Source organism: Osmia bicornis, chromosome 1 (genome assembly GCF_907164935.1).
Source record: "Osmia bicornis bicornis chromosome 1, iOsmBic2.1, whole genome shotgun sequence".
NCBI classification, from domain to species: domain Eukaryota; kingdom Metazoa; phylum Arthropoda; class Insecta; order Hymenoptera; family Megachilidae; genus Osmia; species Osmia bicornis.
The window spans coordinates 7267478-7295073 of NC_060216.1; the positions used below are offsets into that span (position 1 = coordinate 7267478).

At 38.9% G+C, this 27596-nt stretch overlaps 1 protein-coding gene across 18 annotated transcripts; it reads right to left on the reverse strand.

Annotated features, from left to right (window-relative positions):
- Positions 1 to 285: 285 nt before the first annotated feature.
- Positions 286 to 21643, reverse strand: LOC114875441 (troponin I). 18 transcript variants are annotated; one of them, XM_029185727.2, is made up of 14 exons: positions 21511 to 21630; positions 19248 to 19291; positions 17404 to 17421; positions 16899 to 17027; positions 16609 to 16732; positions 16030 to 16130; positions 7813 to 7856; positions 7560 to 7701; positions 5170 to 5187; positions 4401 to 4439; positions 2786 to 3032; positions 1873 to 2061; positions 1585 to 1665; positions 286 to 977 (listed from the first exon to the last, which is right to left on the reverse strand). In XM_029185727.2, exons 2-14 carry the CDS (start codon positions 19260 to 19262, stop codon positions 964 to 966), a joined length of 1161 nt encoding a protein of 386 aa, XP_029041560.1. In that variant the 5' UTR covers positions 19263 to 19291; positions 21511 to 21630; the 3' UTR covers positions 286 to 963. The 18 variants fall into 18 exon arrangements, with proteins under 18 accessions (XP_029041560.1, XP_029041553.1, XP_029041552.1 ...); XM_029185720.2 differs by lacking the exons at positions 286 to 977; positions 1585 to 1665; positions 1873 to 2061; positions 16030 to 16130 and adding exons at positions 2177 to 2535; positions 14938 to 15038 and having other exon boundaries at positions 21511 to 21643; XM_029185719.2 differs by lacking the exons at positions 286 to 977; positions 1585 to 1665; positions 1873 to 2061; positions 16030 to 16130 and adding exons at positions 2177 to 2535; positions 13965 to 14065 and having other exon boundaries at positions 21511 to 21642.
- Positions 21644 to 27596: the final 5953 nt, after the last annotated feature.

The following is a 27596-nucleotide window of genomic DNA, read 5'->3' on the forward strand; positions in this document are numbered from 1 at the left end:
GCAGAGGGAAACAAAGCGACAAAGGGATTAGCGAAAGCATGTGACACGACGGTGAGTAACGTAAACAAATGATTGCTATCAACCTCTTGACACTCCGATAGACAACCTCAAGCATTTCCAAATAAGGCCCTCTTACCGATAGAAAATCAGAGCCTTGAACCTTTGAATATTAATTAAAGACTAGTCGCAGGTGGAAGTGATCGAACACAACCGCCGGAAATACATACCCGTAAGCTTAAAGTTAAACCTGGACAGGATTGATTGATCGGGGGATAAGTATCTATCTATAGTCGCAGAAATGATTTTATTACGAAATCCAATTGTTTTCATGATATCTGCATTCGTGTTCGATAAAACGGATTGTTAATTATTTACAATAAAAATATGAATTTCTTGCCGGTTTCGATCGTTCGATTTTGGTCGATGGAAAAAGAAACGGTACGACGAACGCTTTTTATCGCAAGCAAGGCTCTTCGATCCTTTTTTTCTTTTTCATAACGTAAACACTGGCTTATTATTAGTTTTACCTATAATTAGGTAAAACGAGCGAAATTGGTCAGGCACCCCGTGATGATTCTCGATTTACTTTGAACGACAAGGTGTCGTAAAATACCCCACGGAGAAACGAAGAAAAATACGTAGAACGACAGACGTCTCTTTTCTATCTTTCGCTTTTCTTTTCAAATTTCTTATTCGTTCCGTGTTTACCTTCGTTCCTCGAGGTACAGCATGACGCATAACATGAGGAAAAACAATGATTACGATGACGACGATGACAATGACGATGAATGAAGACGATGACAAGCAACGCGTGAACCATCGAGCCGAGAGAGAATCATACGGCTCGACGCGTGTGTATCCGTACTCTATGATTATCCGTGTACGATTTTATGCAAATTCGGACGTTAACGAGTGGAAATCATATGGCGAGGTGACCCTTCGTCCGTTCCAACTTCGACGAAGTTACGATGCCGGTGCTGGAAAGAAAAAGAAAAAAAATATTCATCAGAAAGATGGAAAAAGTTTCATTTCATTCCAATTATGTTAGCTTCTCTCGCTGAGAGAACTGTCAATGTTGAAATTAACTCTCGAATGGCCAGATCATATATGTGATAAAATAATATAAAATTTCGAATATTTCGGTCAACAAAGACCCAACCTCGCCATTTGAGAGTTAAAAGATTTTTAGTCCTTTTAGATCAGATCGTTACTTCTCGAAGAGGATCTTGTTCGTTCGAGGATATCTATACTCGATGTTACTATGTATACTATAACTACCATACATCAGTTACTATCATTTTATCAGTGGCTATTCGACTAAAGTTACGACATCCTTGGTAGTAGACGTTCAACTAATTGCTAGAAGCTAAAGTGCTCGTCTGACTAATGATACATAGTAAAGATGTAGAAACGTGATCGTTATAAAGATGACGAGTATCGATTGTATTCCTCGTCGATCGCATTAAATGTCATCGCACGTATCGTGCATGATCGATGATGCAATTAGTCAGTCGTATCGTGACTGATGACTCGATGCGTTTTTAGTCCTCCACACTAGAATCGTGAACCTTCAAATGGACATACCGTACGTGATGAATTTTGAACCCATTACCGGACGCTTGGGCTTGACGGTCAATATGAGTCTCACTACCATAACTACCTTAGCTAGAAATCATGTTAAAAAATTGGAATTAATCAAAAAAGGAACGCTCGTCGATCATAAAACAAAATGAAAATGTGAATGATCGACACGAGCACGTCGCTAAAAAAGTATAAAAAGATGGGTGGCCTGGTTTCTACGATATATGAACGATGCGTTCTGTAAATGTAAGAAAAATTATTATTAGATGTGACAAAAGGAGAAGAGATTACCTTCAGCAGGCGCGGGTGCTGGTGCAGCCTCTGCTGGGGGTGCAGCGGGTGCTGCTTCAGTTGGAGGAGCTCCTTCGGCTGGTGCTGGTGCGGGTGCGGGTGCAGGTGCAGCAGGCGTACCTTCCGCAGGAGGTGCAGCTCCTTCGGCTGGAGGTGCTGCGGGAGCTCCTTCCGCTGGTGCAGGGGCGCCTTTACAAATTCGTATCAGTATCTTACCAAGTTCTTATCACGAACACTACTGCTCTGTGTTATCTAGCGTCGTATGGACTAGTTTAATCGTTTACAAATGAAACGTGATTTGTAATGGAAAATGGTATTGTTAATTAGAAAATGATAAGTTTGTTTTTTTACAAATTTGTTGTGTTCTGACAAGATCACCTTCTGCTGGTGGTGCTGCGGGCGCGCCTTCCGCGGGTGGCGCACCTGCTGCTGGTGGAGCTCCTTCAGCTGGTGGCGCGCCTTCCGCTGGTGGTGCACCTTCAGTAGGAGGTGCACCCGCGGCAGGAGGCGCGCCTTCAGCGGGAGGTGCACCTTCGGCAGGAGGTGCGGCAGGAGCACCTTCCGCTGGGGGCGGCGCTGTTCCATCCGCAGGAGCAGCTGGTGGTGCTGCACCTTCCGCTGGCGGTGCCGCGCCCTCCGCAGGTGCAGCTGCTGGTGCACCTTCTGAACAAGTACATGCAGCTTATTTTACTAACGATACTCTAATCTACGGTGAAAGGACGGACTGTGATGAAAGAACGTTCTGTCCTCGCTGGTGTACCTCTTCCTTGTTGGATGATCAATTTGCTCGCGTTGTTATCATGAAAGACGTAAACATATGATGATTATTAAACAATGGAATATATTGTACCGATGAAGAACCTAAAAAATGCAACAAATTTTAATGTAACTCGTTTGAAATGAATATACTGACCGGCTGGGGGTGCGCCCTCGGCTGGAGGTGCTGGTGCTCCTTCTGCAGGTGGAGCACCCTCTGCTGGAACTGCTGGTGGAGCACCTTCAGCTGGCGGAGGTGCTGCTGCCGTTGGTTCTGGCGACGGTGTTGGGGCTGGAGGTGCAGGTTCTGGTGCTGGCGCTGGCGCGGGTGGTTGTTCCGGTTGTGGAGAAGGAGTTGGAGCAGGAGCTTCTGCTGGAGGTTCTGCTGGAGGTGGCGGTTCGTCCTACATACAGGAGTAATGATTGTAATATAATGCTTTGTGCCAATACCTGACAATAAAAACACACGAAGACATCACTATGTTCTAGGATTATTTTAGTACACCACTAGGTATAGGACACTGTTTACGCTTTGATATGAACAGGCGTATGTGTCTCATTATGCTGTGAGACAATTGTGAACACGTAGACATATTCATAGGTTTCGTAACTGAATTAAATTGACGCGACAGTATTTACAAACGTCAATAGAACAGCACGTGTACCTGATAGGTCAGCAAAGAAAACTTTATTGCACTTTTTCGATTTACTTTTATAGAAAATTAAATAGAAAGAGGAAATTGAATTTATGATATTGTAAAAAAGTAAAGAGTTACCCTGGGCACAGAAACGTTTCGGTAGTTTCAAATTACATTTGCAATCGCGTGATACACTGTTCAGTATTGCAAAACTTAAACAATGTGAGGAGAAATAGCAAACAAATTTTACAAAAGCTATACAATGGAAACGTCAATCTATAGCGAATCGTAATTAAGCGAAATTTGATTAACCATGGACCTACCGTACATGTCTTCCAGTTGAAGATTAAGTAATATTACTGTTCTGTATTCTATACAGGATGTAAACCAATGAACAATATAAAAAAGTGACATTTTTATACTAAATATTGAACTAGATTAAGTAGAATATTAAATTCATTTTATAACATCGTTTAAAATCGTCGCCTTCGTTTTTAAAACATAAAACATAAAAATATTACAAAGGATTGACAGAGAGTAGGGTGGACAACAAAGAACGAACACATAGGTATAATGTACTTCAATGTTAAATATTTTTCTTTACAATAAATCATGAGTAACGATTTCTTTTTTATTCCTTGCTATCATTACGTGTTGTTTCTCCCTTCGTTTTTAAAATTACGTAACACGTACAATAGGATTCACAAGTAAAAAAAAGAAACAAAACAAGAAGAAAGACATCGACAAATCGGAGAAACAGAGAACGGTACAGAGGATTTTTTTGTTTCCTTTTAAAAAAATATATATGTGTGGGTGTGTATGTGTGTATATACATATACGAGTGTAATTGGTCAGTGACAAAATTCTGAACTTATGTTTAAGAATTTTTCGTTCTCAGAAAAGAAAAGTATAGACAGATCGAGGACGAAACATAGACAATGTGATTTTTGCGTGCATATCGGGAGCTATAGTGATTAATCGACGATGAGAAGAAAAAAAAAATAAACAAAATAGAATAATAATGAAGGAAGTTTCGAATCGTTGCGTCGACATTCAGGTGGATGGAGTGGACGACCATTTTCGAAAGCATCGACATTGAGTTTTCCTTCATGCCTCCACCTCTTCTTCCTTTACCTTCTTTTCCTCGCCCTTCTTCGACCAATCGGGTTTCTTCTGCAAATTTCAGAAAATACGTGTGAGAAACTTGAAGTTCGTGAAGATCGCTCGATCAAATTTGCACACGCCAGGTCTGGGTTAGCGTCAAGGGAATGGTTCGCAAAGCAGGCTAACATATAGGTGACGTTTTACGTGGAAATTTTCTCTAAAGGGTCAACGGGGACTAAATAATTCAACGCGACCAGTTATCAACCCTTTCGCTGTAAAAGAAACGTGTACAAGGTGTTTCAAAAAAGATATACATCCAGTCGATGCAGCAGCGAAAGGATTAAAAATTATTTGTATCTTCATCTTAGAGACCGGCGCTTCGTGTGCGTTGATTTATCAAAAATCTGACAAATTTTCATATTCCCCGATCGAATTTTCGATGAATTCGTACCGATCTTCTCTCTTGATCGTCATCCAGAAAGCCGTGCAGATGGTTAGTGAAAAGGAGGCGAGAGAAGAGTCCAAAAGAAAAAAAGTAAAAAGTAAAGGTCCTCGAAATATTTTCTTACGTCAGAACTCGAGCGCCAGAAAGTTATCCAAAATAAATATAAAAATTGTTGGAAGAAAAATGAATGATCCGATGATCGTTAAGGAATATAAGCTTTTTCTATCTATCCTATCGTATCCTTTGCTTCGATCCTTCACACCATCTCTGCGATCTATTTATATTTCTAATACACGCACACTCTCCCCTAAAGAAGCATGCCGATCTACGAGTTGATCGTTTAAAAAGCTTTACCTTATCTTTTGACGCGTTCTGCGAACATAATGCAAGAGCAACATCATTAGTCAACAGATAAGACATGGACAATTATTAGAGCATACATAATTAATTAATAACTTAACGATTAACGTGTCGATCGTGATTCATCGGGCATCGAAGATTCCTTGGAATTTCTTTTCAATCGAGGAAACTTCGATCATTGTATGATTCACGTTCGACGGTGGTGGCTCGATCGAATCGTGCATTGATCGTTGCGTTGATAGAATATCGGTTATTCAGAATTTTCATCTATGCATTTTCTACCATTTTTGAAAATTAATTTGGCCCCTACGATCGATCCTCGATTTCGAATCGAAAGTCAAAAGAAAAACTTCAGACGGGACAACAATCCTACACATTTACAGCCTGGAAGCATGGCAGCCGAACGATGGCAGTAAAAGGCAAGCTGCAAAAATGTTTATCGCGCGTCGAACAGATTTTCATAAATAATGATATTTATCTTGTTCCAATGTACGTTTGTGTTTGCGTATCATTTCCTAACGAAAAGTGTTTTCTTTTTTGGCGCGATTAACGAGTTCAGACAGTGAAGATAAACGTAATGAATGCAAAAAACAAACAATGAATGAATGATTAGAAAGAGAGCAGCGAAGAAAGAGAAAGAGATAGATAGAGAGATAGAGAGAGAAAGAAAAGAATGAAAAAAGGCACTTGTGAGTAAAGCGCTTCTGCTATTACGTACGAAACGAGGAAGAAAGTCTGTGAGTTTTAAATATACTTTGTAAGCCATGCTCACCTTTTTCTCGCTTCTTTCTTTTTTTTTTTTTTTAATCGTTACGTATTTCTTTTTTTTTTCTTTCTACCAAGTTTTATCTTTTTAATATCACGCAGTTACCGAGGTCAAATGGCGTTAGAAGAGAAAGAAAAGAGAAAGCAAATTAGACGCGATGTTTAATAACTTCCAGTACCATCGACGAGCTTAAGATGAAAAGGAAAAAATAAAGAAAAGAGAGAAAAAAATTAGTGAAGCAAAACAGAACGATTCTCGATAACGACTCGTTCAGCAATGTGATACAAAAATGACTATACGATGCTGCAAAAATTTTCTTTCCAAAAGAATTATCATCAAAAATCGTTCCATGTACCAAAATAACAAATGAATGATAAAAAAGAAAAATGTACGCCATATACAGCGAGACAAAAGTAATGAAAGAAGAAAAATAAATTAATAAATGATCGTCGAGAAAAATGATTTGCCCCCTTTTACGTGCACTTCTTTTTTCGATATTTTTTATTGATACAGCTTTCGTTTTTTTTTTTTTTCCTGTCGATGTAGAACTCGCGAGAACTCTATCGACATCCAGTCGAAAAGGAAACTTGGCTTACAACCTAATGATATTTCGTACAATCACTCTGTATATGTATGCATGTATATAATTTTTCACCTTTGTAACCGCGAGATAAACGATTCACGATGGATAAAATCAAAAGCGAACGAGTATTTCCGAACACGACACGAGGGAAATTAATATACGGAACCACGTCGATGTCAACAATGAAAACGAACAAATTAGCTTCTCTCCCGCGACGTAACAATGTACATTATTACAAATATTTCGTGTGTGATGTATTGAAGAGCTCTTTGGTTGGTATGATTATTATTATTCGATTCTTTTGCCTGTGTACGCGTGCGTTTGATTTGATTTTTGTTTTATTTAAATCTACTTCTTCGTCTGCCACTCTGCCTTCTCGGACTTCTTGGGCTGTGGAGAACAACACAATTGCCTAGTCAACTATCGCTACTACTAAGGGGTAAGGGTTGTACGTACATATACGAGAAAAGGATCGAAAAAAATACGGTACCTCTAAGGAGATCGCTTTCTTTTCTTTATATTTACACTAAAAAGAAAATAAAAAATCATGGTGTCATATGGAAAATTGAAAGCGTCACGTAGAGGTGACGCGACGATCTCCATAGATGGTTACCAAACGAGCGACCAAAATACTACTGATACAAGGAAAAAACCTGCCAATTGGGTTTTGTACACGGAAAAAAGAAAACCAGAGCCACAAAAACGTGTTTCTTAATGGCTGGAAAAAAAACGTGAATACATGCCCACCCGTCGTATGGTGAAGATCAAAAACCAAGAAGAAAAACTAATTCATTTTGCAAAAATCTTTACGCAGAAATACAAAACCGTCTAAATTTTCTTGATTACGAAGCAAATAAAAATTTCATGATTTTCAATAGGATTTTGTATTTCCGCAAAAAATTATACGGTCAAGCCCAAAAATCAAAAACAGGGCGAACCATCGACGGGAGGGGAAAAATTTGTGTATATGTATACATAGAGAAAAAAAAAAAAATTACTAAATCGGTCGATGGAATCGAAAACGATCATCCTTACCTCCTTGTCCTCCTCTTCAAGGGTGAACTCCTTTTTCTTGACCTGTTTAAGCTGGTTACGGAAGTTGAACTCGGCTGCCTTCTTCTGGAGTTTGGCGAACTTGTTCTCGTACTTGGAGACTTTCTTCAGCGTAGGTTTCATGCTGATAGCAGAAAAACAATATTATTATTTGTTCAACAATGCCTTCGAACCTTCAAATTCAAAGGTTTAATGATTCAGTAAAATGAAGGATCAATGCGAAAGGGTTACTTACAATTTACCTCGAAGGTCGTTCACCTGGCTGTTCAAGTCCGCGATCTGCAGCGATCGAAGTTTGCATTAGTGTCTCGTGTTTCCACGTTAAATCTAACTAATATCATGCGAGTCTTCCATAGAATTTTCATCGCGAAAGAACTAGGAAAGTATAGGAACAATACCCGTTGGAAACATCCCCTAACTATCCTTACAAAAAAACATTTAACCTGGAAAAGACGGTAGAGTCATTCCACACAATTTTCTTAATTTTCATGGATTTTCTTAAATTCGTATAGAAGGTAAAATAAAAAATATCGTTTCCAAAGGGGGATCGTTCCTCGGTATGTCAAAAATGGGACAATCCCGTGCTCGCGATAGGGAGGTTTCCCCATTTAAACAGAAATTACATTACGAAAAGAAGCCACAAAATACGATGAAACATTCAACAGAAATGCAGAAGAAAACACGAAAGCTGAAGAAACACGTAAAACAATGCAGAATGATAAAGCAACGATCAATTTGGCGAACGAGAGAAAACGAGAATGATTAGCATGCGTCCTGCGTGCCAGAAGCAGGCGGGAAAATGTTACACAGAGATTTGCTGCTGAATACAGAGAAGATATTCGGTTAGCTGGCCATTCACGATGAGTCGAGATTGACAGTAAATTGGCTTGCTGATTAACTGCAATGCCAGGTAATAGTGATGGAGGTACGGCTTGATGGGAATAAAAAATGTTGGCGGTCTTAAGATTGGATAGAGGCATTGGATTACATAGACGAGGCTAATTTATGCACAATATACGAAGAAACAAAATGTACTACCAGCTAAATTGAACTTACAAATGTGAAGCTATAGTTGAAGGTAGTCAATCGTTAACTACCCATAATCGTTATTTCAAATATTCGTTTAATGAATTTTCAGTAGCTGCTGTTTAACTCGTTGCCTTACGATTTCTTTTCGATAAACGCATAGCAGTCCTGAATTATATCAATGGATATAAAATTTATAATTAAATTCTTGTTATAAGGCAAAGGGTTAAGATGAAGATAAACAGTCTATAATAAAAACGAACGATATACGTTCAATTCTTTTTTCCCCATTCAATCGTGTTTCAATACAATCTTACCACAAAGGTTTTTACCCCTTCGAAAAAGGTTGGCCGCTTAATCCAACAGACTTTCAAGCAAATTGATTTTCTAGTGTCTTTAAATAGCTTCTCCAGGTGAAACTTCCTCCGGAAGCCACTTGTCGGATTCTCTCTCATCCCTCTCTTTGAAAGACCACTTCCACTTTGTTCTTTCTCGTCGACGAGAAAGGCAAAATGACGATCCAAAAGAGAGAGGGACAGAAAGAGAGAAAGATAGAAAGGATAGAAATAGACAAGTTACACGTAGAATGAGACAAAGTGGGATGAAAGACCGGATTAGCTATGATAGGATGTGAATTTCATTCTGGCCAATCAGGGGGCGGAGTACTGGTCACGATCAGCTCTTTGTTCACAGAGGGTGAAGAGAACGAACAAAAAGAAAAAAGAATAAAAAAGAATCCACTACAATCCCATTTCTGGTCCCTTAGAATTCTGTTCCTCTGTTGAATTTGAAAATTCTGCAGCTACACAATTATACTATGAAAATTTTCTCATTTTTATAACGGTATTTAAATTAATGCTTATAGAGTAAGGAACAGAATTCCATCAGAATGGTTCCGCTATTTACAGGCCCAATTTGAACACCATGACAAGGGGACACTGACAGAGGGTCGGTGGTGCGTGCGAATCGGTGCAAAATCAATTCCGATCGTTCCGAATATCGACACCGTAGACGCGTGTACGTGTTTCACTTTCACGTCTCTATCACGGGGAAAAGACAAAGGGGTTTGGACGAGGGTGTAACGATCAACCCTCGAACGGCGGATCGCTGAGACTGAGAAGATTTTTATTCAATTTTATGAATAATAGATCTCTGAGATAATTATAATTTAATTTGAGCCGCGATTGACCAAATATCCGCCGTTCGACGGTCAAACACAACGTGCCGTTTCGTTCTTTGTACATACGCACTCGGGGGCTAATTTACAAAGAGGCGTTGACGAAAACACAAGGTACAGAAAAAAGGGGCTGTTTTCTGAGACACTGAGGGGGTGGTTTGAAGAGGGTTTGTGGCAGGGCCCGGAGAATTTCACAGCATGGCACTTCGGTCTCGTGATCTTTTCAATCCGGTCTCGAGACGGTACACCTTCGTGAGAGTTAACAGTGGAAGATAGAGATAGAAAAGCGTGGCGGAAAAGGGGGTTACATACAACCAGCTACACGTACTCGGTTACTTTGAAATCATCGAGAATGTTCCATTGACAATATTTTTGTTACTCGTGATGACTCGTTGGGTTTTGATTGTCTTGTCGATAACGGTAATCACCCCCAGAAATTAAATTAGAAAATAAAATTTCAACACCTCAAAATTAAAATTGAATTTTTAACTGTAACGTTACAAAAGTATTTGGACTCTGTTTTTAATCGTCGTAACTTTAACCATTCAATTAATTTTGAAACTGATCCAAAGTGAATACCAACAAATATTATTCACTACCTAAAAATAAAACGTACATCTATTTCAGTGATGAACGTGCTGCTGTTCGAATATTTCTATCGTGTATATATTGACAAATAATTCCAATTAAAACCAGTGTCAATAAAATGTTGTCGACGAAACGTTCGTCAATGATTCGCAATGTAACCGACACGTATCAGGGGTAGAAATATAAACGAGAGATAATAAACGAGAGAATTTCGTTCAAACACGTAATCAAAGTTGAAAAGGGGGCAAGGGGGTAGATAGTTGAAAAAAAGAGGGGCAGCAAAAGTTCTAAACAGGCGGGTTTCTCGTTCTACGTACCTACGTACTCGTGTTCTTGTTACTTCAAATTCAACCTGAACATTATATCTGTGGCATGTTTCGAACGTTTCAGTGTTTTTCCAATATTTTCACGCTCTAAATTTTCAACGTTTCCTTGCTTTCTGACGAGCGGTCGTTGATAAACAAAAAAATAAAAGAAGGAATTTATCGAACAGCAAAGCGTAGCAGTTTTCTTCCCTCGCGGGGAATATGAAGTGCCATACTTCCCTCTCGAGACGAAATTCAAATAGAAACTAAAAGGAGCCACCTTTGACTGGCTCGTGTTCATTAACCTGATCCTGAAGTTAATAGAAAAGCTTCGATGCGTGTTGGCTTTTGCTGCAGCGTGAAAATAAACTGACCCATGCTGTTAATTTTCGGATAAAATTGCTCAGAAAAATGATCGACGTGTCTCGATTATCTAGTCAAAAATATAACGTTCGAGCATTTAATTAACTGCTCCGGAATATTTGATGAAGAGTTTCATAACGAAAACATGATCCGGTTTGACATTATCCTTCAGCAGCTCTTACCGTGGAATCATCGAAAATTAACACGATGACTGGATTCTCAGTACTCTCTATTTACTAATTACTTTATTAAATTTTTGTCACTAGATTGTCGCATATCAAGTGGACAATTTCTACACAATAAACTTATGCCACATTGATATGTAGCTTAGAGTTTGACAAAAAGCGAACAATTGATAGTTTCAAAAAGCACGAATAGTTTGAAACACGTTTTGATGAATGTACAACGCGTTCTTTCTGACAAAGTTATAGGTGTTGAATGTTTCATGAATAAATTGTCCATTTCATCTGCAACAGTCCAATAAATACTTGAAAATCGATATCGCAGATTTCGCGAATAAATTGCCTGACGGTGTTAGTAGGTACAGCAAGCCATGCACGCAATGGTTAAAATTCATAATAAAAAGAAAAATCAAGCAGCAATCGCTTCGGCAACATGTTTCAGAAATCAAGCTAGCAAGGAGGTAAATAAACGGATAGCAACAGAGAGATAGAGATAGAGAGAATACGATAGACAGAAATAGAGAGATAGATAAAATAGAGAAATAGAAAAAACAGAGAGACGTGAAAGTCGCGGATAGAAACCGTATACAAGGCGAGCGGAAAAATAAAACACGGAAGAAATACGTGAAATGTACAAAGTGGCGGAGTCGATACGATATTTTTTTTGCTTCTTTTTCATCCCCTTCTTTTCTCGGCTTCCCACTATTCATTCATCAAACTTTGTCGACGATTTTGCACCGAACACACACACGCGCGCACACCCACGCACAAACACTACTCTCACGCACACGTTTAAGTCACGGCGTGAGACTTTTCAAGGGTTCTCTTTGACCCCGTTCAACGATGTGTTCTCTTCCCTTTAACTTGTGTATGTACAACGTATTTTCTTTTCTTCTTTTTTAATAATAAAAAAAAAACAAAAACAATAACAAAAAATGAAAGAAAGAAAAATTATGAAAATCAAGAAACAAAAAGAGAAAGATTTCAGGGTGAAAAATAATAGACCTGTTTCTATCGTTTGGGACAACGCGTTTCTTCTCGTTTCACGATTTTCTTTTTCTCCGCGAGAACGCGTTTGACGAGAGAAGAAAAAAAAAAGATGCAAAAGCGGATGTTTGAAACGCGAACGGAAGTGTTACGAATCGATATGAATCGATTCGATACGATAAACGTCTTCTCCATAAACTTGCCCAGCCCTGATTCGAAAATCGCGAGAAGCTTTTTCTTTTTCTTTCGCGGGTTTCATTCTTCTTGGCGATCGTTAGTACAAAGCTGAGAAAGCCTCTGTCTGCGTTACATGGTTAAAGAGAAAGAGAAAGATAGAAAGACAGATATTCAAAGATAGACAGAAAGATAAAGAGAAAGATTCATTGTTTAGAAAAGAACGAGTAATCGAGTGATGCATAGAAATCAGACAGATTTAATTATACGTTTGATCGAGATAGTTTGCAAGAAGAAAAAAGGCAGGAAAAATTAGAAAAAAGAAAATAGGCAGGTGTATCCATCGACGGCAATAGTCGTCGAGGAAGAAAAATGAAAAAAATAATAAAGAGAAAAAAGAGCGTATGGAAAGTGAGGGGCAAAAAAATTATTTTTTTCTTTTCGTCTTTTTTTCTGTTTGATTGCGGCACTTCATATCCACGCGAAAAAAGAAAAAAATTCGATGGACGATTTTGCTGCTTTTCTTGGAAAAAAAAGGATGTGGGTAAATCACCGAGACAGGACTGACCAAGATTATACAGTACACAGTAAACTAATAAAAAATTACGTTCGTTTGTTTTTATCTTAGTTAAAAAGAAATCATTTCGTTCGATTTTCTGAAAAGCCACTGAACGTGTTCTCCAAGAGAAACATCGTGAAAGAGAGAAAGAACTCGAAGAAAATTATATACAGAAAGAGGACGGAAGAACGAGAGACAACGCGAAGAGAGAAAGTCAGTGAAAATAAAGGGGGTTGCACAAAAGAGACGCGCCACTGACAGGGGTTCTTCTCTTTCTCCTCGCATTGTTCGTCTCGTGTTTCTTTTTGTTTGTCTTTTTTCTTATCGTTGTTGTATGTTTTTATTTTTTTATTTTTGCTGCTTTCTTTGATTATCTCCTGTACCTCATAGTCCCTTTTCCGAACTTCACGCTCCAAATCCCACTTCTGACCCTCACAAAGGTAGACGCGGTCGTAATACATTTGGCAAATCTCCTTCAAATCGTCTACAAAGAACATGGAGTGTCTCTCAGATATATTCTAATTCGTGAAACGTTGCTTTCACTAAATAGCCAGGAGGCAAGACGAGAGAAAGAGAGAAAGAAACCTTTTCCCATTTTTGTTCCCACAATAATGGGCATTCAACAATTTTTGGTCGAAAGTTTCTGTCTCTCGTTCTACTCGATTGATAAGAAAAAATCACGTGAAAATCGAATGCCTAATCGCGTTGGACGACACGAACGTGACCTGCTCTGAAATATCTCCTTTTTGCCGAGACGGAAATTCTCTTATCGACCTCCATATTTTTAAACGGTATAAGGGGATGCTCCGGATTACCACCCTTCGAAATTTCGATCAACAAAAATTGGATTCTGCCAAAACTCGTGGTTGGATTTTCAGAAAATTAAAGTAAAATATTACTTTTCGCCAAAGAAAAAAAAAAAATAAATAAATAGAATGAGAAATGAATTACGTAGGAGGTCAGATAAGAGTAATCTGTGCGCAGGAGACTCGTTAGGTTATCTTCAGACGACACGATCGTATTTACCTCGAATTCTTTCAACCTAATTTGCCTCTCGAGGTCAAACTTATCGCCCTCGAGCGCGTATAGTCTTTTCCAATATGCCGAACAGATCGTCTGGAGCTCGGCTAGAAGAACAAAAGCTTCACAGAAGGAGGAGCAACAATGAAATTTAATCGATGGATGCTTTCGGTCATCCTTTGTTTTACAATTTTAACGGGTTGTTCATTTAAAAAAAAAGAAAAATGTCTTACCATTTAACCCTGTACAAATGACTATACTAATGAGGTTATTCGGGAGAAAAGAATCAAAGGAGAATAGAATGAGATTCTCGTGTATAGAAGCAAGAAGCACGAAGCTAACAACTGCGTGAACGTGAACCTGACACGAGAATGGAATCTCTAAAAAGGGAAAAACTGAAGGAAATTCTACGGAACGAGGTCTTAGTGTATTTTTAGGCACAGATGAGAAAGAAGTTTGGTATGTACTACTTGAAATTATTTAAGAAAGAATCTATATAAGTAATCAGCGTTACGATATTAACTTCACATCTACTTTGCTGCGATTCTACCAACTCACGCGTGCCTGTTTTATCTTTCGTTTTTTTTTAATATCGTTTCGAATTTATTTTCCTTCTAAGAAGAGTATCTAAAACTAGTATTTAGATGTTGCGAGTAACTACGTTAGAATTGGTGCGATTAGATGATTTCAGCCTCGATTCAGCCTAATTCAACGTCAAAATAACTTGGTGAAAGAATAAAAATAAAAATGAAAATTATTACTCAGCGCTGAGCTAGCAACAGTCCTTACGTTCTAATGAAGACAGAGAAAACCCAAAAGATTTAGAACCAAAAATACAGAAAAACTTGGTAGAAAAACAAAATAAAAAAATTGTAAAAGAAGAAAGAATGAAAGAGACAGTTCTCTGTAAATTTTGTTAATTGCAGCGTCGTATTTTTGTTTTTGGATTTGTTCTTTTTGGAATCGAAAATTTGTCGACCTCGAAATCCTTTTTGGCGACTTCGTACTCTAGGTCGTACTTTTCCCCCTCGAGAGCGATGATCCTCTTATGATACTGGGTCAGAATGGACTTCACGCTAGCTGTCAAAATTCCAAGTCACCTTGAAAAAATTCTATCTTTTTTTTTTTTCAAGCAACACGAACGATTCTATTCGATGATCTATTTTACGAAATCATCTGATTTCCTATCTTCGAATGGTTGTTCGTGTTTGCTAAAATCGCTTATTTTCGAGTCTTTTTTACAATAAAACGTAAGTATACCTTTTAAACAGAGTAGTAATACCACCTAATAAACGTTCACAAATCTTTCGACATTCATTTAAAATAAAATTAGAAATAAAACTCCATCAGATAAAGGCATGAGAGAACATTGAAAGCAAAGTGATTGATTATACACTTGTGACGCTGAAAAACAAAATCTTTTTCCAACAGAAATATAAGTATTGCTCCGTTACCACAGGAATAGCGTTTTTGCGACAACGTGTGAGAACACAACAGTTAATACGCGATTGTCAGATCACCAATTTCAACAAAAAAAAGACGACGATATAGCGTTGCAACGAAGAGCGCAAAGACTTGAAATCGTTTTGAACAGATCGCGCTAACAAGAACAAAAACGAAATGTAAGTGCGAACAGAAAAGTGTATGCGACAAAATGGACAAAGAGAAATAGACAGAAAGATAGAGAGCTGTAGAAAGAATAGCCGTGTTATGTGTACAAAAGAAAATTGAATAAACAAATAGACGAAAAGAATAAAAATAAAGAAAGAAAAACGAAGAGACGAAATGCGAAGCTCGCGATACTTGCCCGGATTGCGAAGAAACCGAATGAGATTATTCAGATATTTGGTTAATTATTCCTTTGGTTTACTTAAGAAAAAAAAAAAAACAATAATAAAATTTGATGAAAAATAGATGCAACCGGGCAAGCCGCGGTAACATTACTCAAATGCGACAACATTTTGAGCATCGTTACTATGTGTATCGTTACAACGCCTCGTTATTATGCACGCGTGCCCCGCAATATGTTCTCGCAACAATATTTTTGCTCTTTTGTGTGCCTCAAAAGTACCTCGAAGTCCTTCTTCTTAACAACATATTCGAAGTCGAACTTTTGATCCTCCAATGCTGTGATCCTATTGTGGTACTCGCGCAGCACGCGCTTCACGGTCTCTGTGTGGATCAAGGTGGAAAAAAAATCGGACAGAATTTATCATCAGAATTGAACGAAAAAAAAAAAAAAAGAAAAACGAAGAAGAGTTTGTGCAGTACAGTCATACCCCTGCTTAAATTTTTTTTTTGTGTGTGATTATGTTGCTCTTCAAAAATGTGTCTCGTTAAATTGAGAGTGTTTGTGTGACTTTATATGTAACAAAATGATAACGATGTCAAGATTTTTCCATTTCCATGAAAGAAAACACGAACAGACTGTCTGCAAAGAAGTGGACGAAAATCTGATGTACGACGACGAGTCGAAATTGCATGTTGTCACTGTTAAAATCAAAAAAATTATTTCTCTGAACCTGAAAGGGTTCGACCTCCGATCCTGACTTGTTAATACATACTATCTAATCCGCGACGATGAACCGACTAAACGCGAGCTAAATATTATTAAATGTTAGAGGAGTATTATCGAAAAATCTTAATTTACCTTCGCTCGCGTCGTCGACGTTTTTCGGTTTTCCACAACGTTCCTCGATGATGCGTCTCCTCTCTGCGGCTTTTCTCTCTTGTTCTTTCTTCAATTCCTCGGCGGCTTTCTTACGCAACAACAGCTAAGGGCAGAAGAAATATTCGAATGTTATTAAAAGTTAGAGAATTTCAATTTATTTTCTTCGGTGTTAAAGTTAATTTCAAAAGGGAAAAGAAACTTGGTAGAGATACTAATTAAAAGCCCATTAATATAACCAAAAATGATTAAGGAATGGAATGTAAACTTACCCTAAGCTTCTTCTTCCTGTCAGGGGTCATGAAACCCTTCTTCGCCTTCTTGGCTTTGGAAGCCTCTTCAAGGCGGGCGCGGACCTCCGCCCTCTTTCTGTCGGTCTCCGCCTGTTTCCTCTTCTTTTCCTACATTTTCCGTGTGAAACTCCCTTAAAATTTCTTATCTGACAATGCTACGAAAGGAAATCCCCCGGGAATTTTCCCCCGCGAACCGCAAAGAAACTTTAAACGTCCTCGTTGCTTTTCAAATGAAGAAAGGAAAAAGAATAAAAAGAAATGATAAACCGTTTACTCGTTAGAGAATCCCATAGAGAAAGTAGAAATAATTTGGAAAGTTTTAACGCGCCACCTAACCAGCCCCTAATACGAAAACTGTTACAAAAGCTATTCGATTAACGAGTCTCGACAACTTATTGAAAAAGTTTCGTTCGAGTGACCCATCCTTTTCCTAGTTCGACTTTAACTCTCGCAGATACTTTTTTCCCCCCCTCATCTTACGTACATCCTCGAGACGTTTCCTCTGCAATGAAAAAGAAACAAAGTGTCCGTGAGAAAATATTCTTCGTCGATTCTGCGGCGAACGGAGAACGAAACGTTTGATTTCGATGCAAAGAGGTTTATCGTATATCTAACTCTCGGATAGCAGAGCTGGATATTTTGCATAAACGTTTCAAGAATTTTCCAAATCGATTCGTTTCGTATTCCGCTCTTAAAATAAGCGCAAAGCGTGTGTGAAGCAATATTGTGCGTGATTTGCGACAATAGCACGTTGATTGCTAAAACTTAATTATTAAATTCATACGAATGATACGGCAATCAACGTGACAGAAATAGTGCAATGCAATCTTTATCAATCATGTGCTGTTTTTTTTTATAAAAATTGTCTTTGAATAGGCAAACGAAGAAACAAGCGTTAATAACATGCTGCGGATACACAAGGATATCAGTGTCGCAGGACACAGCAGTATGTTGTCTTTAATGCGATTATAGTGTCTACGTTACCCCAGATTTTCAATTACTAGGTGGTTGCTCGTGCTTGGAGTTTTATTCTACCGCTACAAAGTTTCACTATTGATCGGTCCTACTTGTTAGTAATATGAATGGAACGATGGAGATGATTAGACGTTTTTACTTTGGGCAGAGGATGGAAAATCGAACGACACGGAAGAAAAATTAGCTAAAATAATTGGAATTTTAATGTAACGACACCTTCCATGTCGATTTGAATGCAAAGAGGAAAAGGTAAAGGGGGAAGTTGAAGAACGCGAGTCACAGAAATATCGACGAAATGTTTCAACAATCTCGGATAAGGGGAGAAAAGTTGGAAAGTCAGTGAGATAAAAGGAGAAGAGAAGGTGGAGAAACATAACGCGTGGTGGGTAAATAATGTTGAAGTAAGGAGAGCATGGCGATAAATCAGAGAAAAAGTCCAACCCCATAGAGGCAACCGACGTTGTCGGTCGTAATACTTCCGGATCTATCTCTTACTCTCCGGGGTGGACGAGATGTTACGTTATACTTTGAGAAATATCTACACGCCTGGTGTCGTAAAAATGAAATATCTTATCGACTTTTCAAATTTTCCATCAAGCTTCTTTTTCTCTTTTCAATCGACGACAGGAACATCGATAAAAGAAACGAATGAAAGGGAAGATGATTCGAAGGGAATGAAATCAATATAAAGTAACATCATTTACGTGTTAAAGGAACAACTACGACGAGGAGTAATCTTCCATACTCTCCCCGTTATTGTAATACACAAAACTACTATGAAACATTAAAAAATACTATAATACACTAGTAGTCAATCTGTGTGGTTCGTTGTTAACCACTTTTATCTACTATGGGAAAAAATATCCAAGAGCTCGGTCAATATAGAGCCTTTAATTCTATACAAAAAATAATTAATCCGAGCTCGAATGCAAAAATCAAAAAATATCTCCTGGAAAAATCACTCGTTCATCTCCAATTATATAAACGGAGATGTGATGTTCATTTCTGGATTAATTATATTTTTGCTCGGCTAAACGATCTTATCAAGGAAAGTCTATCTTTAAGGGGGAATCTCGCAAGCACAAAGAGCACAAGCGATGCGTACCTTTCAAAGATTTTAATTTCACTGCACGGTCCAAACCAGACGGGAGGATCCATTGTTCGCCATTGTATGAAATCAAGATTCAGATACGTCGAGTATTCATGAGGTAACATGAAAAAAAAAAAGAAATAAAAACTGTTAAGGTGTGCTCTTGATTATAATCAACTATTTGAAAATATTTCAAAAAATTTTTTATCATAAAAATATACAAAAAGGCTAATATGCGAACTATGTTCCGGTACCCACCTAACCTCATCGTCCGCCATCTTGGTACCTGGCTGCTAGACCCGTCTACCTAAAAATAAATCATAAAAAACGGACGTTTCACGTATCCGTGGCAAAATAATAATACCATTACGTTATGTCATCGACGTAAATACGATCGTCTTTCTGGTGACGCGAATAAAATGCAAAACATAGCACCAGGGAGGTTAAATATAAAATCATGAAGGAGGAGACGGTTCCCCTGTTGCGTCATCGAATAAATTTTTTTCTTCTATTTCGTCGGTCAACGACAATCGTTGCCGCGGATCCTGCGCGATAAATCTACTGTTCTGCGCGTAAATTTCGCCGCACCGACGCGTCGCGACGCAACGGTATAGAATATCCGGTCTTCGAAAATAGCCGCGGATCGTCCCCACTTTTCGAACCGTCGAGCCGGAGACGTCGCTACGTCGACGATCCAAATTTGGATGCAACGACCCAAACGGGTACATCTCTCGTCTCCTCTCGACTCGATTCGATGTGTCGAAAGCGGAAAGGGAGATTCGACTGGAAGGAAACGGTCAAGGGAAACCATTTCCTTGGAAAATTTTTTATAGATGCCAGAGATTATTTTCGTTGACCGTTATTTATATTAGGTTGTCACGGATTATACGATTCATTCATGAATTTCAAAACAAAAATAATATTCATTGAACAAAACATGATGTCTGGACACATATGACTATTACTACTGTGGCAGTCAACTTGGTACCACTTTGAAGATAGATGTCACCTATTCGTGTCGATTACTAAAAATATTTTGGATTAGTTTTAAAGTCACATCCAAGTAATATTTCTAAATAGAAAATTGAAAATTCAAGCTTCATTACAGATCCAGGGGATGATAAACGAGGACGCGTATAAGGTTTGAAGGTTCGAAGTAATTCATTTTCTTGGCGAACATCTTACGCACTGACGTAGAAACGACGGCAATGAGTCAGAAACAACGTTTGAAAATAGATTCCAAATTTATAGCGTGCACGAATTGTGTAACCTGTTTGTGTAATATCGGTAACATATCATAATTACCCTAACTAGAGTATCAATTGCGTTTCCTCAAAACTGAAATGTTAATTGTAAGGTGTTCATGATGACATTGATCCCTACCAAAAAATCATTCTCAAAATTATTATAATCTAACTGAAGAGTCATAAAAGAAATGATTTGAAATATTGAATTACTTCTTGTAAAGTAACGTTTCCTCTCAGTATGAGAAATAGCAACAGGCAACCGATCTCCCTGATAATTGACTTCGTTCCCTGTGTATCATGAACGAAGAACCGAAAAATTGGAAGATCATCGGGCGGAGAGAAATTTCATACGATCACTGGCAACCGCTTTATATTTGTAATGGACCGATCGCCTTCGCTAAGTATAGATTCCCACTCGCTCGAACCATTCCAAGACACGTCCCACCGCGACTCCGATGTGTGTCTCGTCTCCGATGTCAAAGAGGATCCCGGCACCGTAAAAATAGAAAACACGCAGAGTCTACCTCGAATGATCTACGATAGCTCTCGCAAACGATTCTCCACGAAGGTACATGAAAAAAACGAAAATTCCCTCAACCTACTCCATCCTCTTTTTCCTTAACATACGACCATTTCCCTCGCATTTTTTCGTCGTTGACTCCAAACTCTACGTTCAACGTTCGAATGAAAATCAAAAGACCCGTAATTCGAGACGAGAGTATCTCTTTTACCTGCGGAGTTATATTTGTCGAATAGGAGCTAGAATGAATACTGGTACAAGGCTGTTTACATAGAACCGCGTGTATTCGCGTTGCGATCTAAACGTAACACGAGGATCACTGCCAAAAAAGAAACAACGAAATGAAAGAAAACAAATATCTCAAACGAATTCGCGAAGGGTATCGACATTTCCAGCACATCGTTCTCCGAAGAAATGATAGATCCAGAAATCGAGGAAAATCGAGAAGAAGCACGAGCTTTTCTGTCACTTCCAAGGTATCTGTCACACACGGAATCGCACTGGGACCTGTTCCAGTCTCTTCTGGAACGTCACAATTCCTGGATGTACTAACACACGTGACCTTGAACTAAAACGCCCGTTTCTATCTTGTGTGAAGCACTTGACACTCGGATACGACGAAGAGATAGAAAGTCTTCGGTCCAAGAAGTGAAGCGGGTGTCGAAGAGGAGTCGAAATCCTTGCCGGTTGTCGATGACAGATCCTGAAGAGGATCACGAAGAACGATTCCAGTAGGTCATCACGAAGATAGAGGCTTACCTTGAAGAGAGAGAACTATTTGCTGGCTACGACTGGCCAACCGGACCTTAGGCAGCTGACTGTGCCATCGTTGATCCGTGGTCGACGTCGTCAGCCTCTGTTCGTAGGCTGTTCACGTGGCTAGAAATCCACCAATGACGGCTCGCCATTGAGCCGTAAGCATTTTTAGGCGAGAGCTCTGCCCGCTCTGCCTTGCTGCCAAAAATAATCGGAAACTGAAAACGGAGCCGAGGAGCTTTTGCTTCGTTCCTCGCTCAATCTCTCTCGGCTATCTTCTTAACGCGACTTCATTTTCACCCTCCTCTAGCCACCCATTCAACATTCCTTTATTTTCTATACGTAAATCGATGTTAAAATCGTCCAAAGAATGAGAAATGTGGGCAAGAACATAAAAAATCATTAAAGAAACTATAGAGATGGGTGTGCGGTTGCTCAGGAGCAACTTTCACCCTTTCATTTTGGCTGGACCATCGTGGATTTTTATCATCTATTTTGAGAAGAATCGAGGTACCAAAGCGTTCAAATAAACACAATCCATGTTACGCTATTTAGAAGTAGCCGAAGGAATGAGAATAACCTAGATCGCATAGGGTGAAAACATTCCACGTTGAAAGAACGGAGCACAAAGTTCATGGTGCGCGTTCTAAAAGAGTACTGTAACTGTATTTGGCTTTAATTCGTAAACGATGGAAATATATAGCGTTACATTTCATATATTAGTAAATAAAAATTGGAAGAGACAATCCGATACCATCGAGTTACCGAAATCTTAATATTTTAATAATTGTGTTAGCCACCAAAACCTTATTGAACGGTTCTCGGTGAACGCTAACTCGCGGATACTATGAAAACTACTAAAGCGTTAATAATGATGAATTAGTCAGGTGAATATGAGAGTACTCGAGGTAAGGGTACGATTGGAATGTAGAAGTGCGCTACGGTTGTTGATCGTAGGAGTATCTCGAAACGCGTCGAGGCAGAACGAAGATATTATTAACGGACCGTTCTGGATTTCGTGTGCGGCAGCTGTTTGGCACTAAACGTGGTAACGCTGACGGAAACATCGTGGCCTGGACGTAACACTTGCGACCTGCATCTGCTATAATATCTTTTCCGAATTTTTCCATGAAATCTCAGAATTCTCATCCAAATGATCAGACATATAATTGCATTAATTACTCAACTATCGAGCTTAAATTTTAATTAATTTTAATTTCTAAAGTGCAGTAAGAGTCTGAAAGTTTATTAGCTGAAATCTAAGGAAGAATTTTTGAATAGCATCCTAAAATTTGAAATGGTAAAAGTTTCGAAGAAAAATGTCGAACACGTAAAAATAAGATAAATATTTATTTAAAAATATTCTGGTATTATAATCGTAGTGACCCCTTTATTTAAGAAAACCAGTTTCCTTGATATACTACTGTAGCTACCCGTACGAAGGGATTGAAATCACACGGTTAAAGTAGGAAACGGTAGGTCAAGTAGAACACTGGCGTTTCCACAATCAAGTAGTACGTATCGACGCTTAGTCAGACGGGGTATAAAATAGACTGCTACGACCACGATCATCGGTGCAAACTACCTACGAAAGATGGCAGAAGGTTTTCCTGGTCAAAATAATTGATTCAAATGTGATAATACAATGCAAAATTATCAATCTTCATAAAATATGTAATCATTAAAAAATTCTTGAAATTAAACACATTCGTATAGTTATCTTTCCTATTTTAAGTCTTAGAAATTATTATTTATCTTTGTGTGTACAATCCTAATAAATGCTCACTACACCTCCTATTAAAAAAGAATCACAGACAATTTCCAATTAACCCTGATACCGATAAAGCTGATAGAATTTTTAGCAACCCCTAAAATGTTTTCTTTTCTCACAACTTTTTTAATTTTACAAATATGTAATTATAGATCTGTGTATACCGAATTTGTATACCATTCTATACAGACGTAAAAGTACAGGTATGTTCGTTGAGGAGTGGATCTGTAAAGGGTGGAATAGGTGCGAGAGGGTGGTAGATAGTACTGAGCCAAGGGTGATTAACCCGGCGTCCCTGTTGCCACGACGACGATCCCGTGACGTCACGGGACAAGCCGGGGTTTATGGGTGACCCACATTCCAAAAATAGCCATCGCCGACCTACCCCCTCCTTCACTCTTTCCACCTCCTACCACCAAACACTGTCGCCTACTGAACCACCGACACCGTCCAGTCGCACCCGCTTCCACTCACCCTTTCCCATCCCCTTATTCCTGCCTATATCCTGACATTCTGTTTTCTTCCTTGTTTTTCTACTTACCGCAACATCGCCAACTATACAGGCTGTTACCAAATTAACACTTTGATTAACACACTGAATTTCTTCCATATCTCAACGAATATTCATTTTATTTCTAACGCGTCGATTAGGGTGATCGACGTTAAATTAATTTGACCGAATAATTAGAAACTTCTGAATACTACTAAAATTACGTTAACAATTCTTAATATTTATTTTAAAAAAAGTATTTCGCGTTTACTTTTCTGGTTAATTTTCTGACAACAATGTTTCCATAGGGATTGAATGTATATTGAACGAATAAGAAAAAAATGTTGAGCGACCGCAATGCGGTTATTCGATTTTTAACGAAAAAACCTCGATACAAATGTGACGATTTTATCGCGTTTTTGCAAGTCAAACGAAGTCATGTCTAAACATTTGAGAATTCTTTATAAATGAGTTTACACGTTGATTGCCATAGGGATCACCAGTGACCAATACTACAAATTTAATATACTCAAATAATTAGAGTGTAATGAAAGAAAGAATGATTTTGTGTGGCGTTAATATTATCGCGTGTCGTTTTATGCATTGCTGTTTCCACTACGAACGTGTTAACTGTGGGCAAAAAAGAATAGCTAAGGAAAAACGAATCGCATTATCTTTATTGCTAGAAATTATATACTCGTGAATCAATTTCTTATCGTACGAAAATCTCTCTTACCATATATCTTCGTCACAGTTTATCCTTATGTACATGCATCGAAATATATATTGCGAAACGGTAAATCTCTTTTCTTCCCCATGATCCACGTTAAGTACACTATTTCTCTATTTCTAGCCTGGCCTTTCCTTATCACATTCAGATAATACTTTTTGAAAGGGCTATTTCTACTGTTCAAAATAATACGAAACAAAAAGAAAGTATTGTCGATAGGGGCATAAAAGTGGCTAGCAATTGCTGTTTCTCGATGAAGATAATATTAAATCCTAGTCGGTTTTTTTCAATGAATCGAGCCATCGAACACAGGGGTAAGCGTCCACGGGAAAAGCGACGAGGTGCTATGACCTCGCGACCTACTTTCTGCTCCCGTGACGTCATATTCAACGTCATTGCCCGGGCAAAAGTAGGTCGGGCGAACCCAGCCGGACCGCTTGAAGACGCTTTCGAAAGTTTATTGAGAAATTCCCCGGTCGAGCTGGGACCTGTTCGCGTCTCCCTTAGGACGCGAACTTTCTTACCGGTGAAACGAGCTTCGATTTCGATATCGTCTTCTTCAAAAACGAGGAGATTCCATAGAATTCATAGCTTATCAGCTGGTCGTCATTGACCTACCTCAAGGATGGCGACATTCTATTTTAACATTTAACTATGGGCCCCTCGTTTCACACACGAATCTGAATTTCTATTTTATTAACGCAATTAAGGGAATTTTGAAATAATTGGAAAGTTCTCTAAAGAAACTTGACAATTTTTTCTAAGAAAAATAATATAAAATTCTAAGAAGAATAGAGACAGCATTGTTCTCGCAAAGACAGACTTATAATTCCTGTAACTCTCTATTCGTTTTTATATCTGCGATATGTATTTCTATTAAAAAGATCATACTCAAAAGACTTCACAAAAAGCTACGTTTCAGTATTCGCTTGTACCCCAGCAAATGACGTGACAAATTGAACTGTCGTTTGATAAACGAAATCGGAAAAGCACGGAGGGCGAGGGTGAAGGGTTTTCGGAAAAAGACAAGAAACGCGTCGAAAGCATGAAAGCCGAACGGTTGGCAAATCTCATGAATGGCCGCGTAATGTGAATGAAGCTCCAGTGACCCAGTTTTGTTGACCGCCTCTCCCACCCTCTTGCAACCCCCTGCTACTTCAACCCCGTCGACTCCCACCACCATGGTACCCGCGTAGGCGTTACGTCAGGGACAGGTTATCGACTGCATCGCCGAGAATATTAATTCGCAACATCGATTGAAATGATTCGAACGACAATTCTCGAATTAACGATGATTTATCAATTTTTCAAAAATAGGCAGAATTCAAGATTTTCTTCGAGGACCGAAAATTTGTAGAGTTCGAATTGCAATCAAACAACACAAAATACACGATCTTGAAATATTCATAAGTCACGTATCCATATCGATAGAAAATTTTTAAAAACCAAGAGAATAGAGGGAGCATAAAAATGCAAATTTCATCGACACCTGTAAGATCGACGAAGAAAACAAAAAGACAAAAATCACAAATGGAAAAGAAAATTGGCTTCCGTGGTAAGGGAAGAAAATCGAGTTAGATGAGATGGGATCTTCCTAATAACGAAAACGAAGGACGAAACACGGAGGCCAATTAAAAATCACATCATCCGGCGAACCTAAAAATCTGACCTAAAAAACAACCTCGAATGAACGCAGCGAAAGGAAAAAGCTGAAGGATCCAGTTTGTCGAAGGACGAAAACTTGGTCTGGCCGAGCTCTTGGCATCTCATCGGTGCCGGCGAAGCAGAAGATCGAGGGGTGTGGGGTCAGCCTGCTCGAATGACGTCAGGGGACGACGCAGGGCGTCGAACCCTCGTTGGCAAGCGAGCGAAGGGGTGCATCGACCTGAAACCCCCAGCAGTTACGGGCTGGGTGTTTGTTCGTCCTTTTCTATCGCGCACGGATCCCAGCGTCTCAGCTTAGCGAGTGGGAGGGGAGGAATACGTGCACCTGCTGAGACGCAGGATAACCGAAAATTTCATGTATTTCGTCTTCGTTTCGTACGTGAACGTGCGTCACATGAAAATCAATTGTTCTACGCTGTTAACGTTTATTTTTTAATATCCCTTTCCGTAGAATAATTAACTATGCCAAATTGAACAAAGCTTTTTAATAACTATTAAAATTACAAATGACGAAGGTTAGACAGAAACAGCTCTCTGAGAACAGAATCTCCTAGAAGGAGGGGTCAGCGCAGAGAGTGCAGCAAGGGAGAAAAGTGGGTGAATGAGGTTCCTGGAGAAGAGCATCAACGGTGGTAGTGGTGGTGGTTTTGTCGCCACCGCCGCCGCCGCCGCCACCGTGGCTACATCCCCGACGAAGATATTTTTGGAATCGTCGAATTAGGCATTCAGGACAAGCGTCAACTAGGTGTACTAGGGTTCTCGTACGTGGATGCTGTTCGCGTGAAAACTGTCCTCGATCGAATCGCAATGCGGATCGATATGACCTTAATCTTTATCTGGCGACCAGGATGACTACAAGGTAACCGATTATCGATTGAAAATTATTTAGAAAAATTCACGGCGACACTGACCTTCCTTTAAAGAAATCCTTTTTTTTTTTTACGAAAATAGATGAAGCTAGTTCACTTAATTATAGCGTATCTAAGTTTAATTGTTTCTCAAACTATGCAAATTTTGATCAATCTTCCCTTCAACAACATCCAAGTACCATTAATTCCTTAAAGAAGAAAAGAGGAAAGAACAAGAAGGAAAGTGAAAGAAGGTAAACCACAGTTTGGCGCGTCTCTTGGAGAGGATACTCAAAAGATAGACGCGTGCTCTGGAGACGGGTAACCCTAAGGAAAATAGGAAGACTTAAAGCAGACCTTAAGTGGTCGGTGCTGTAGGCCAGACGCAAGACGCAGATTCTTGCTGGAATCTCGTCTACCCCCTTGGCAAAGCAACCCTCATCTAAGCAGTTTTTAACCGAACCAAAGATGAAAAAAAGAACGAGGCTAAAGAGAAAGAGGAAGATGGATAGTAAAAGAGAAAGAGAAATACACTATCGCTCAAAAGTCATAAAACACATTCATAATCATCGATTATGACTAAAA

Coding starts and splice junctions, on each gene's coding strand:
- LOC114875441 (XM_029185720.2), bottom strand. Junction 7,857..14,937: donor TCGCCAAAAAGGATTTCGAG/GTCGACAAATTT, acceptor CGATCGCTGCAG/ATCGCGGACTTGAACAGCCA. Junction 3,033..4,400: donor AGAAGGGCGAGGAAAAGAAG/GTAAAGGAAGAA, acceptor TCCTGTATGTAG/GACGAACCGCCACCTCCAGC.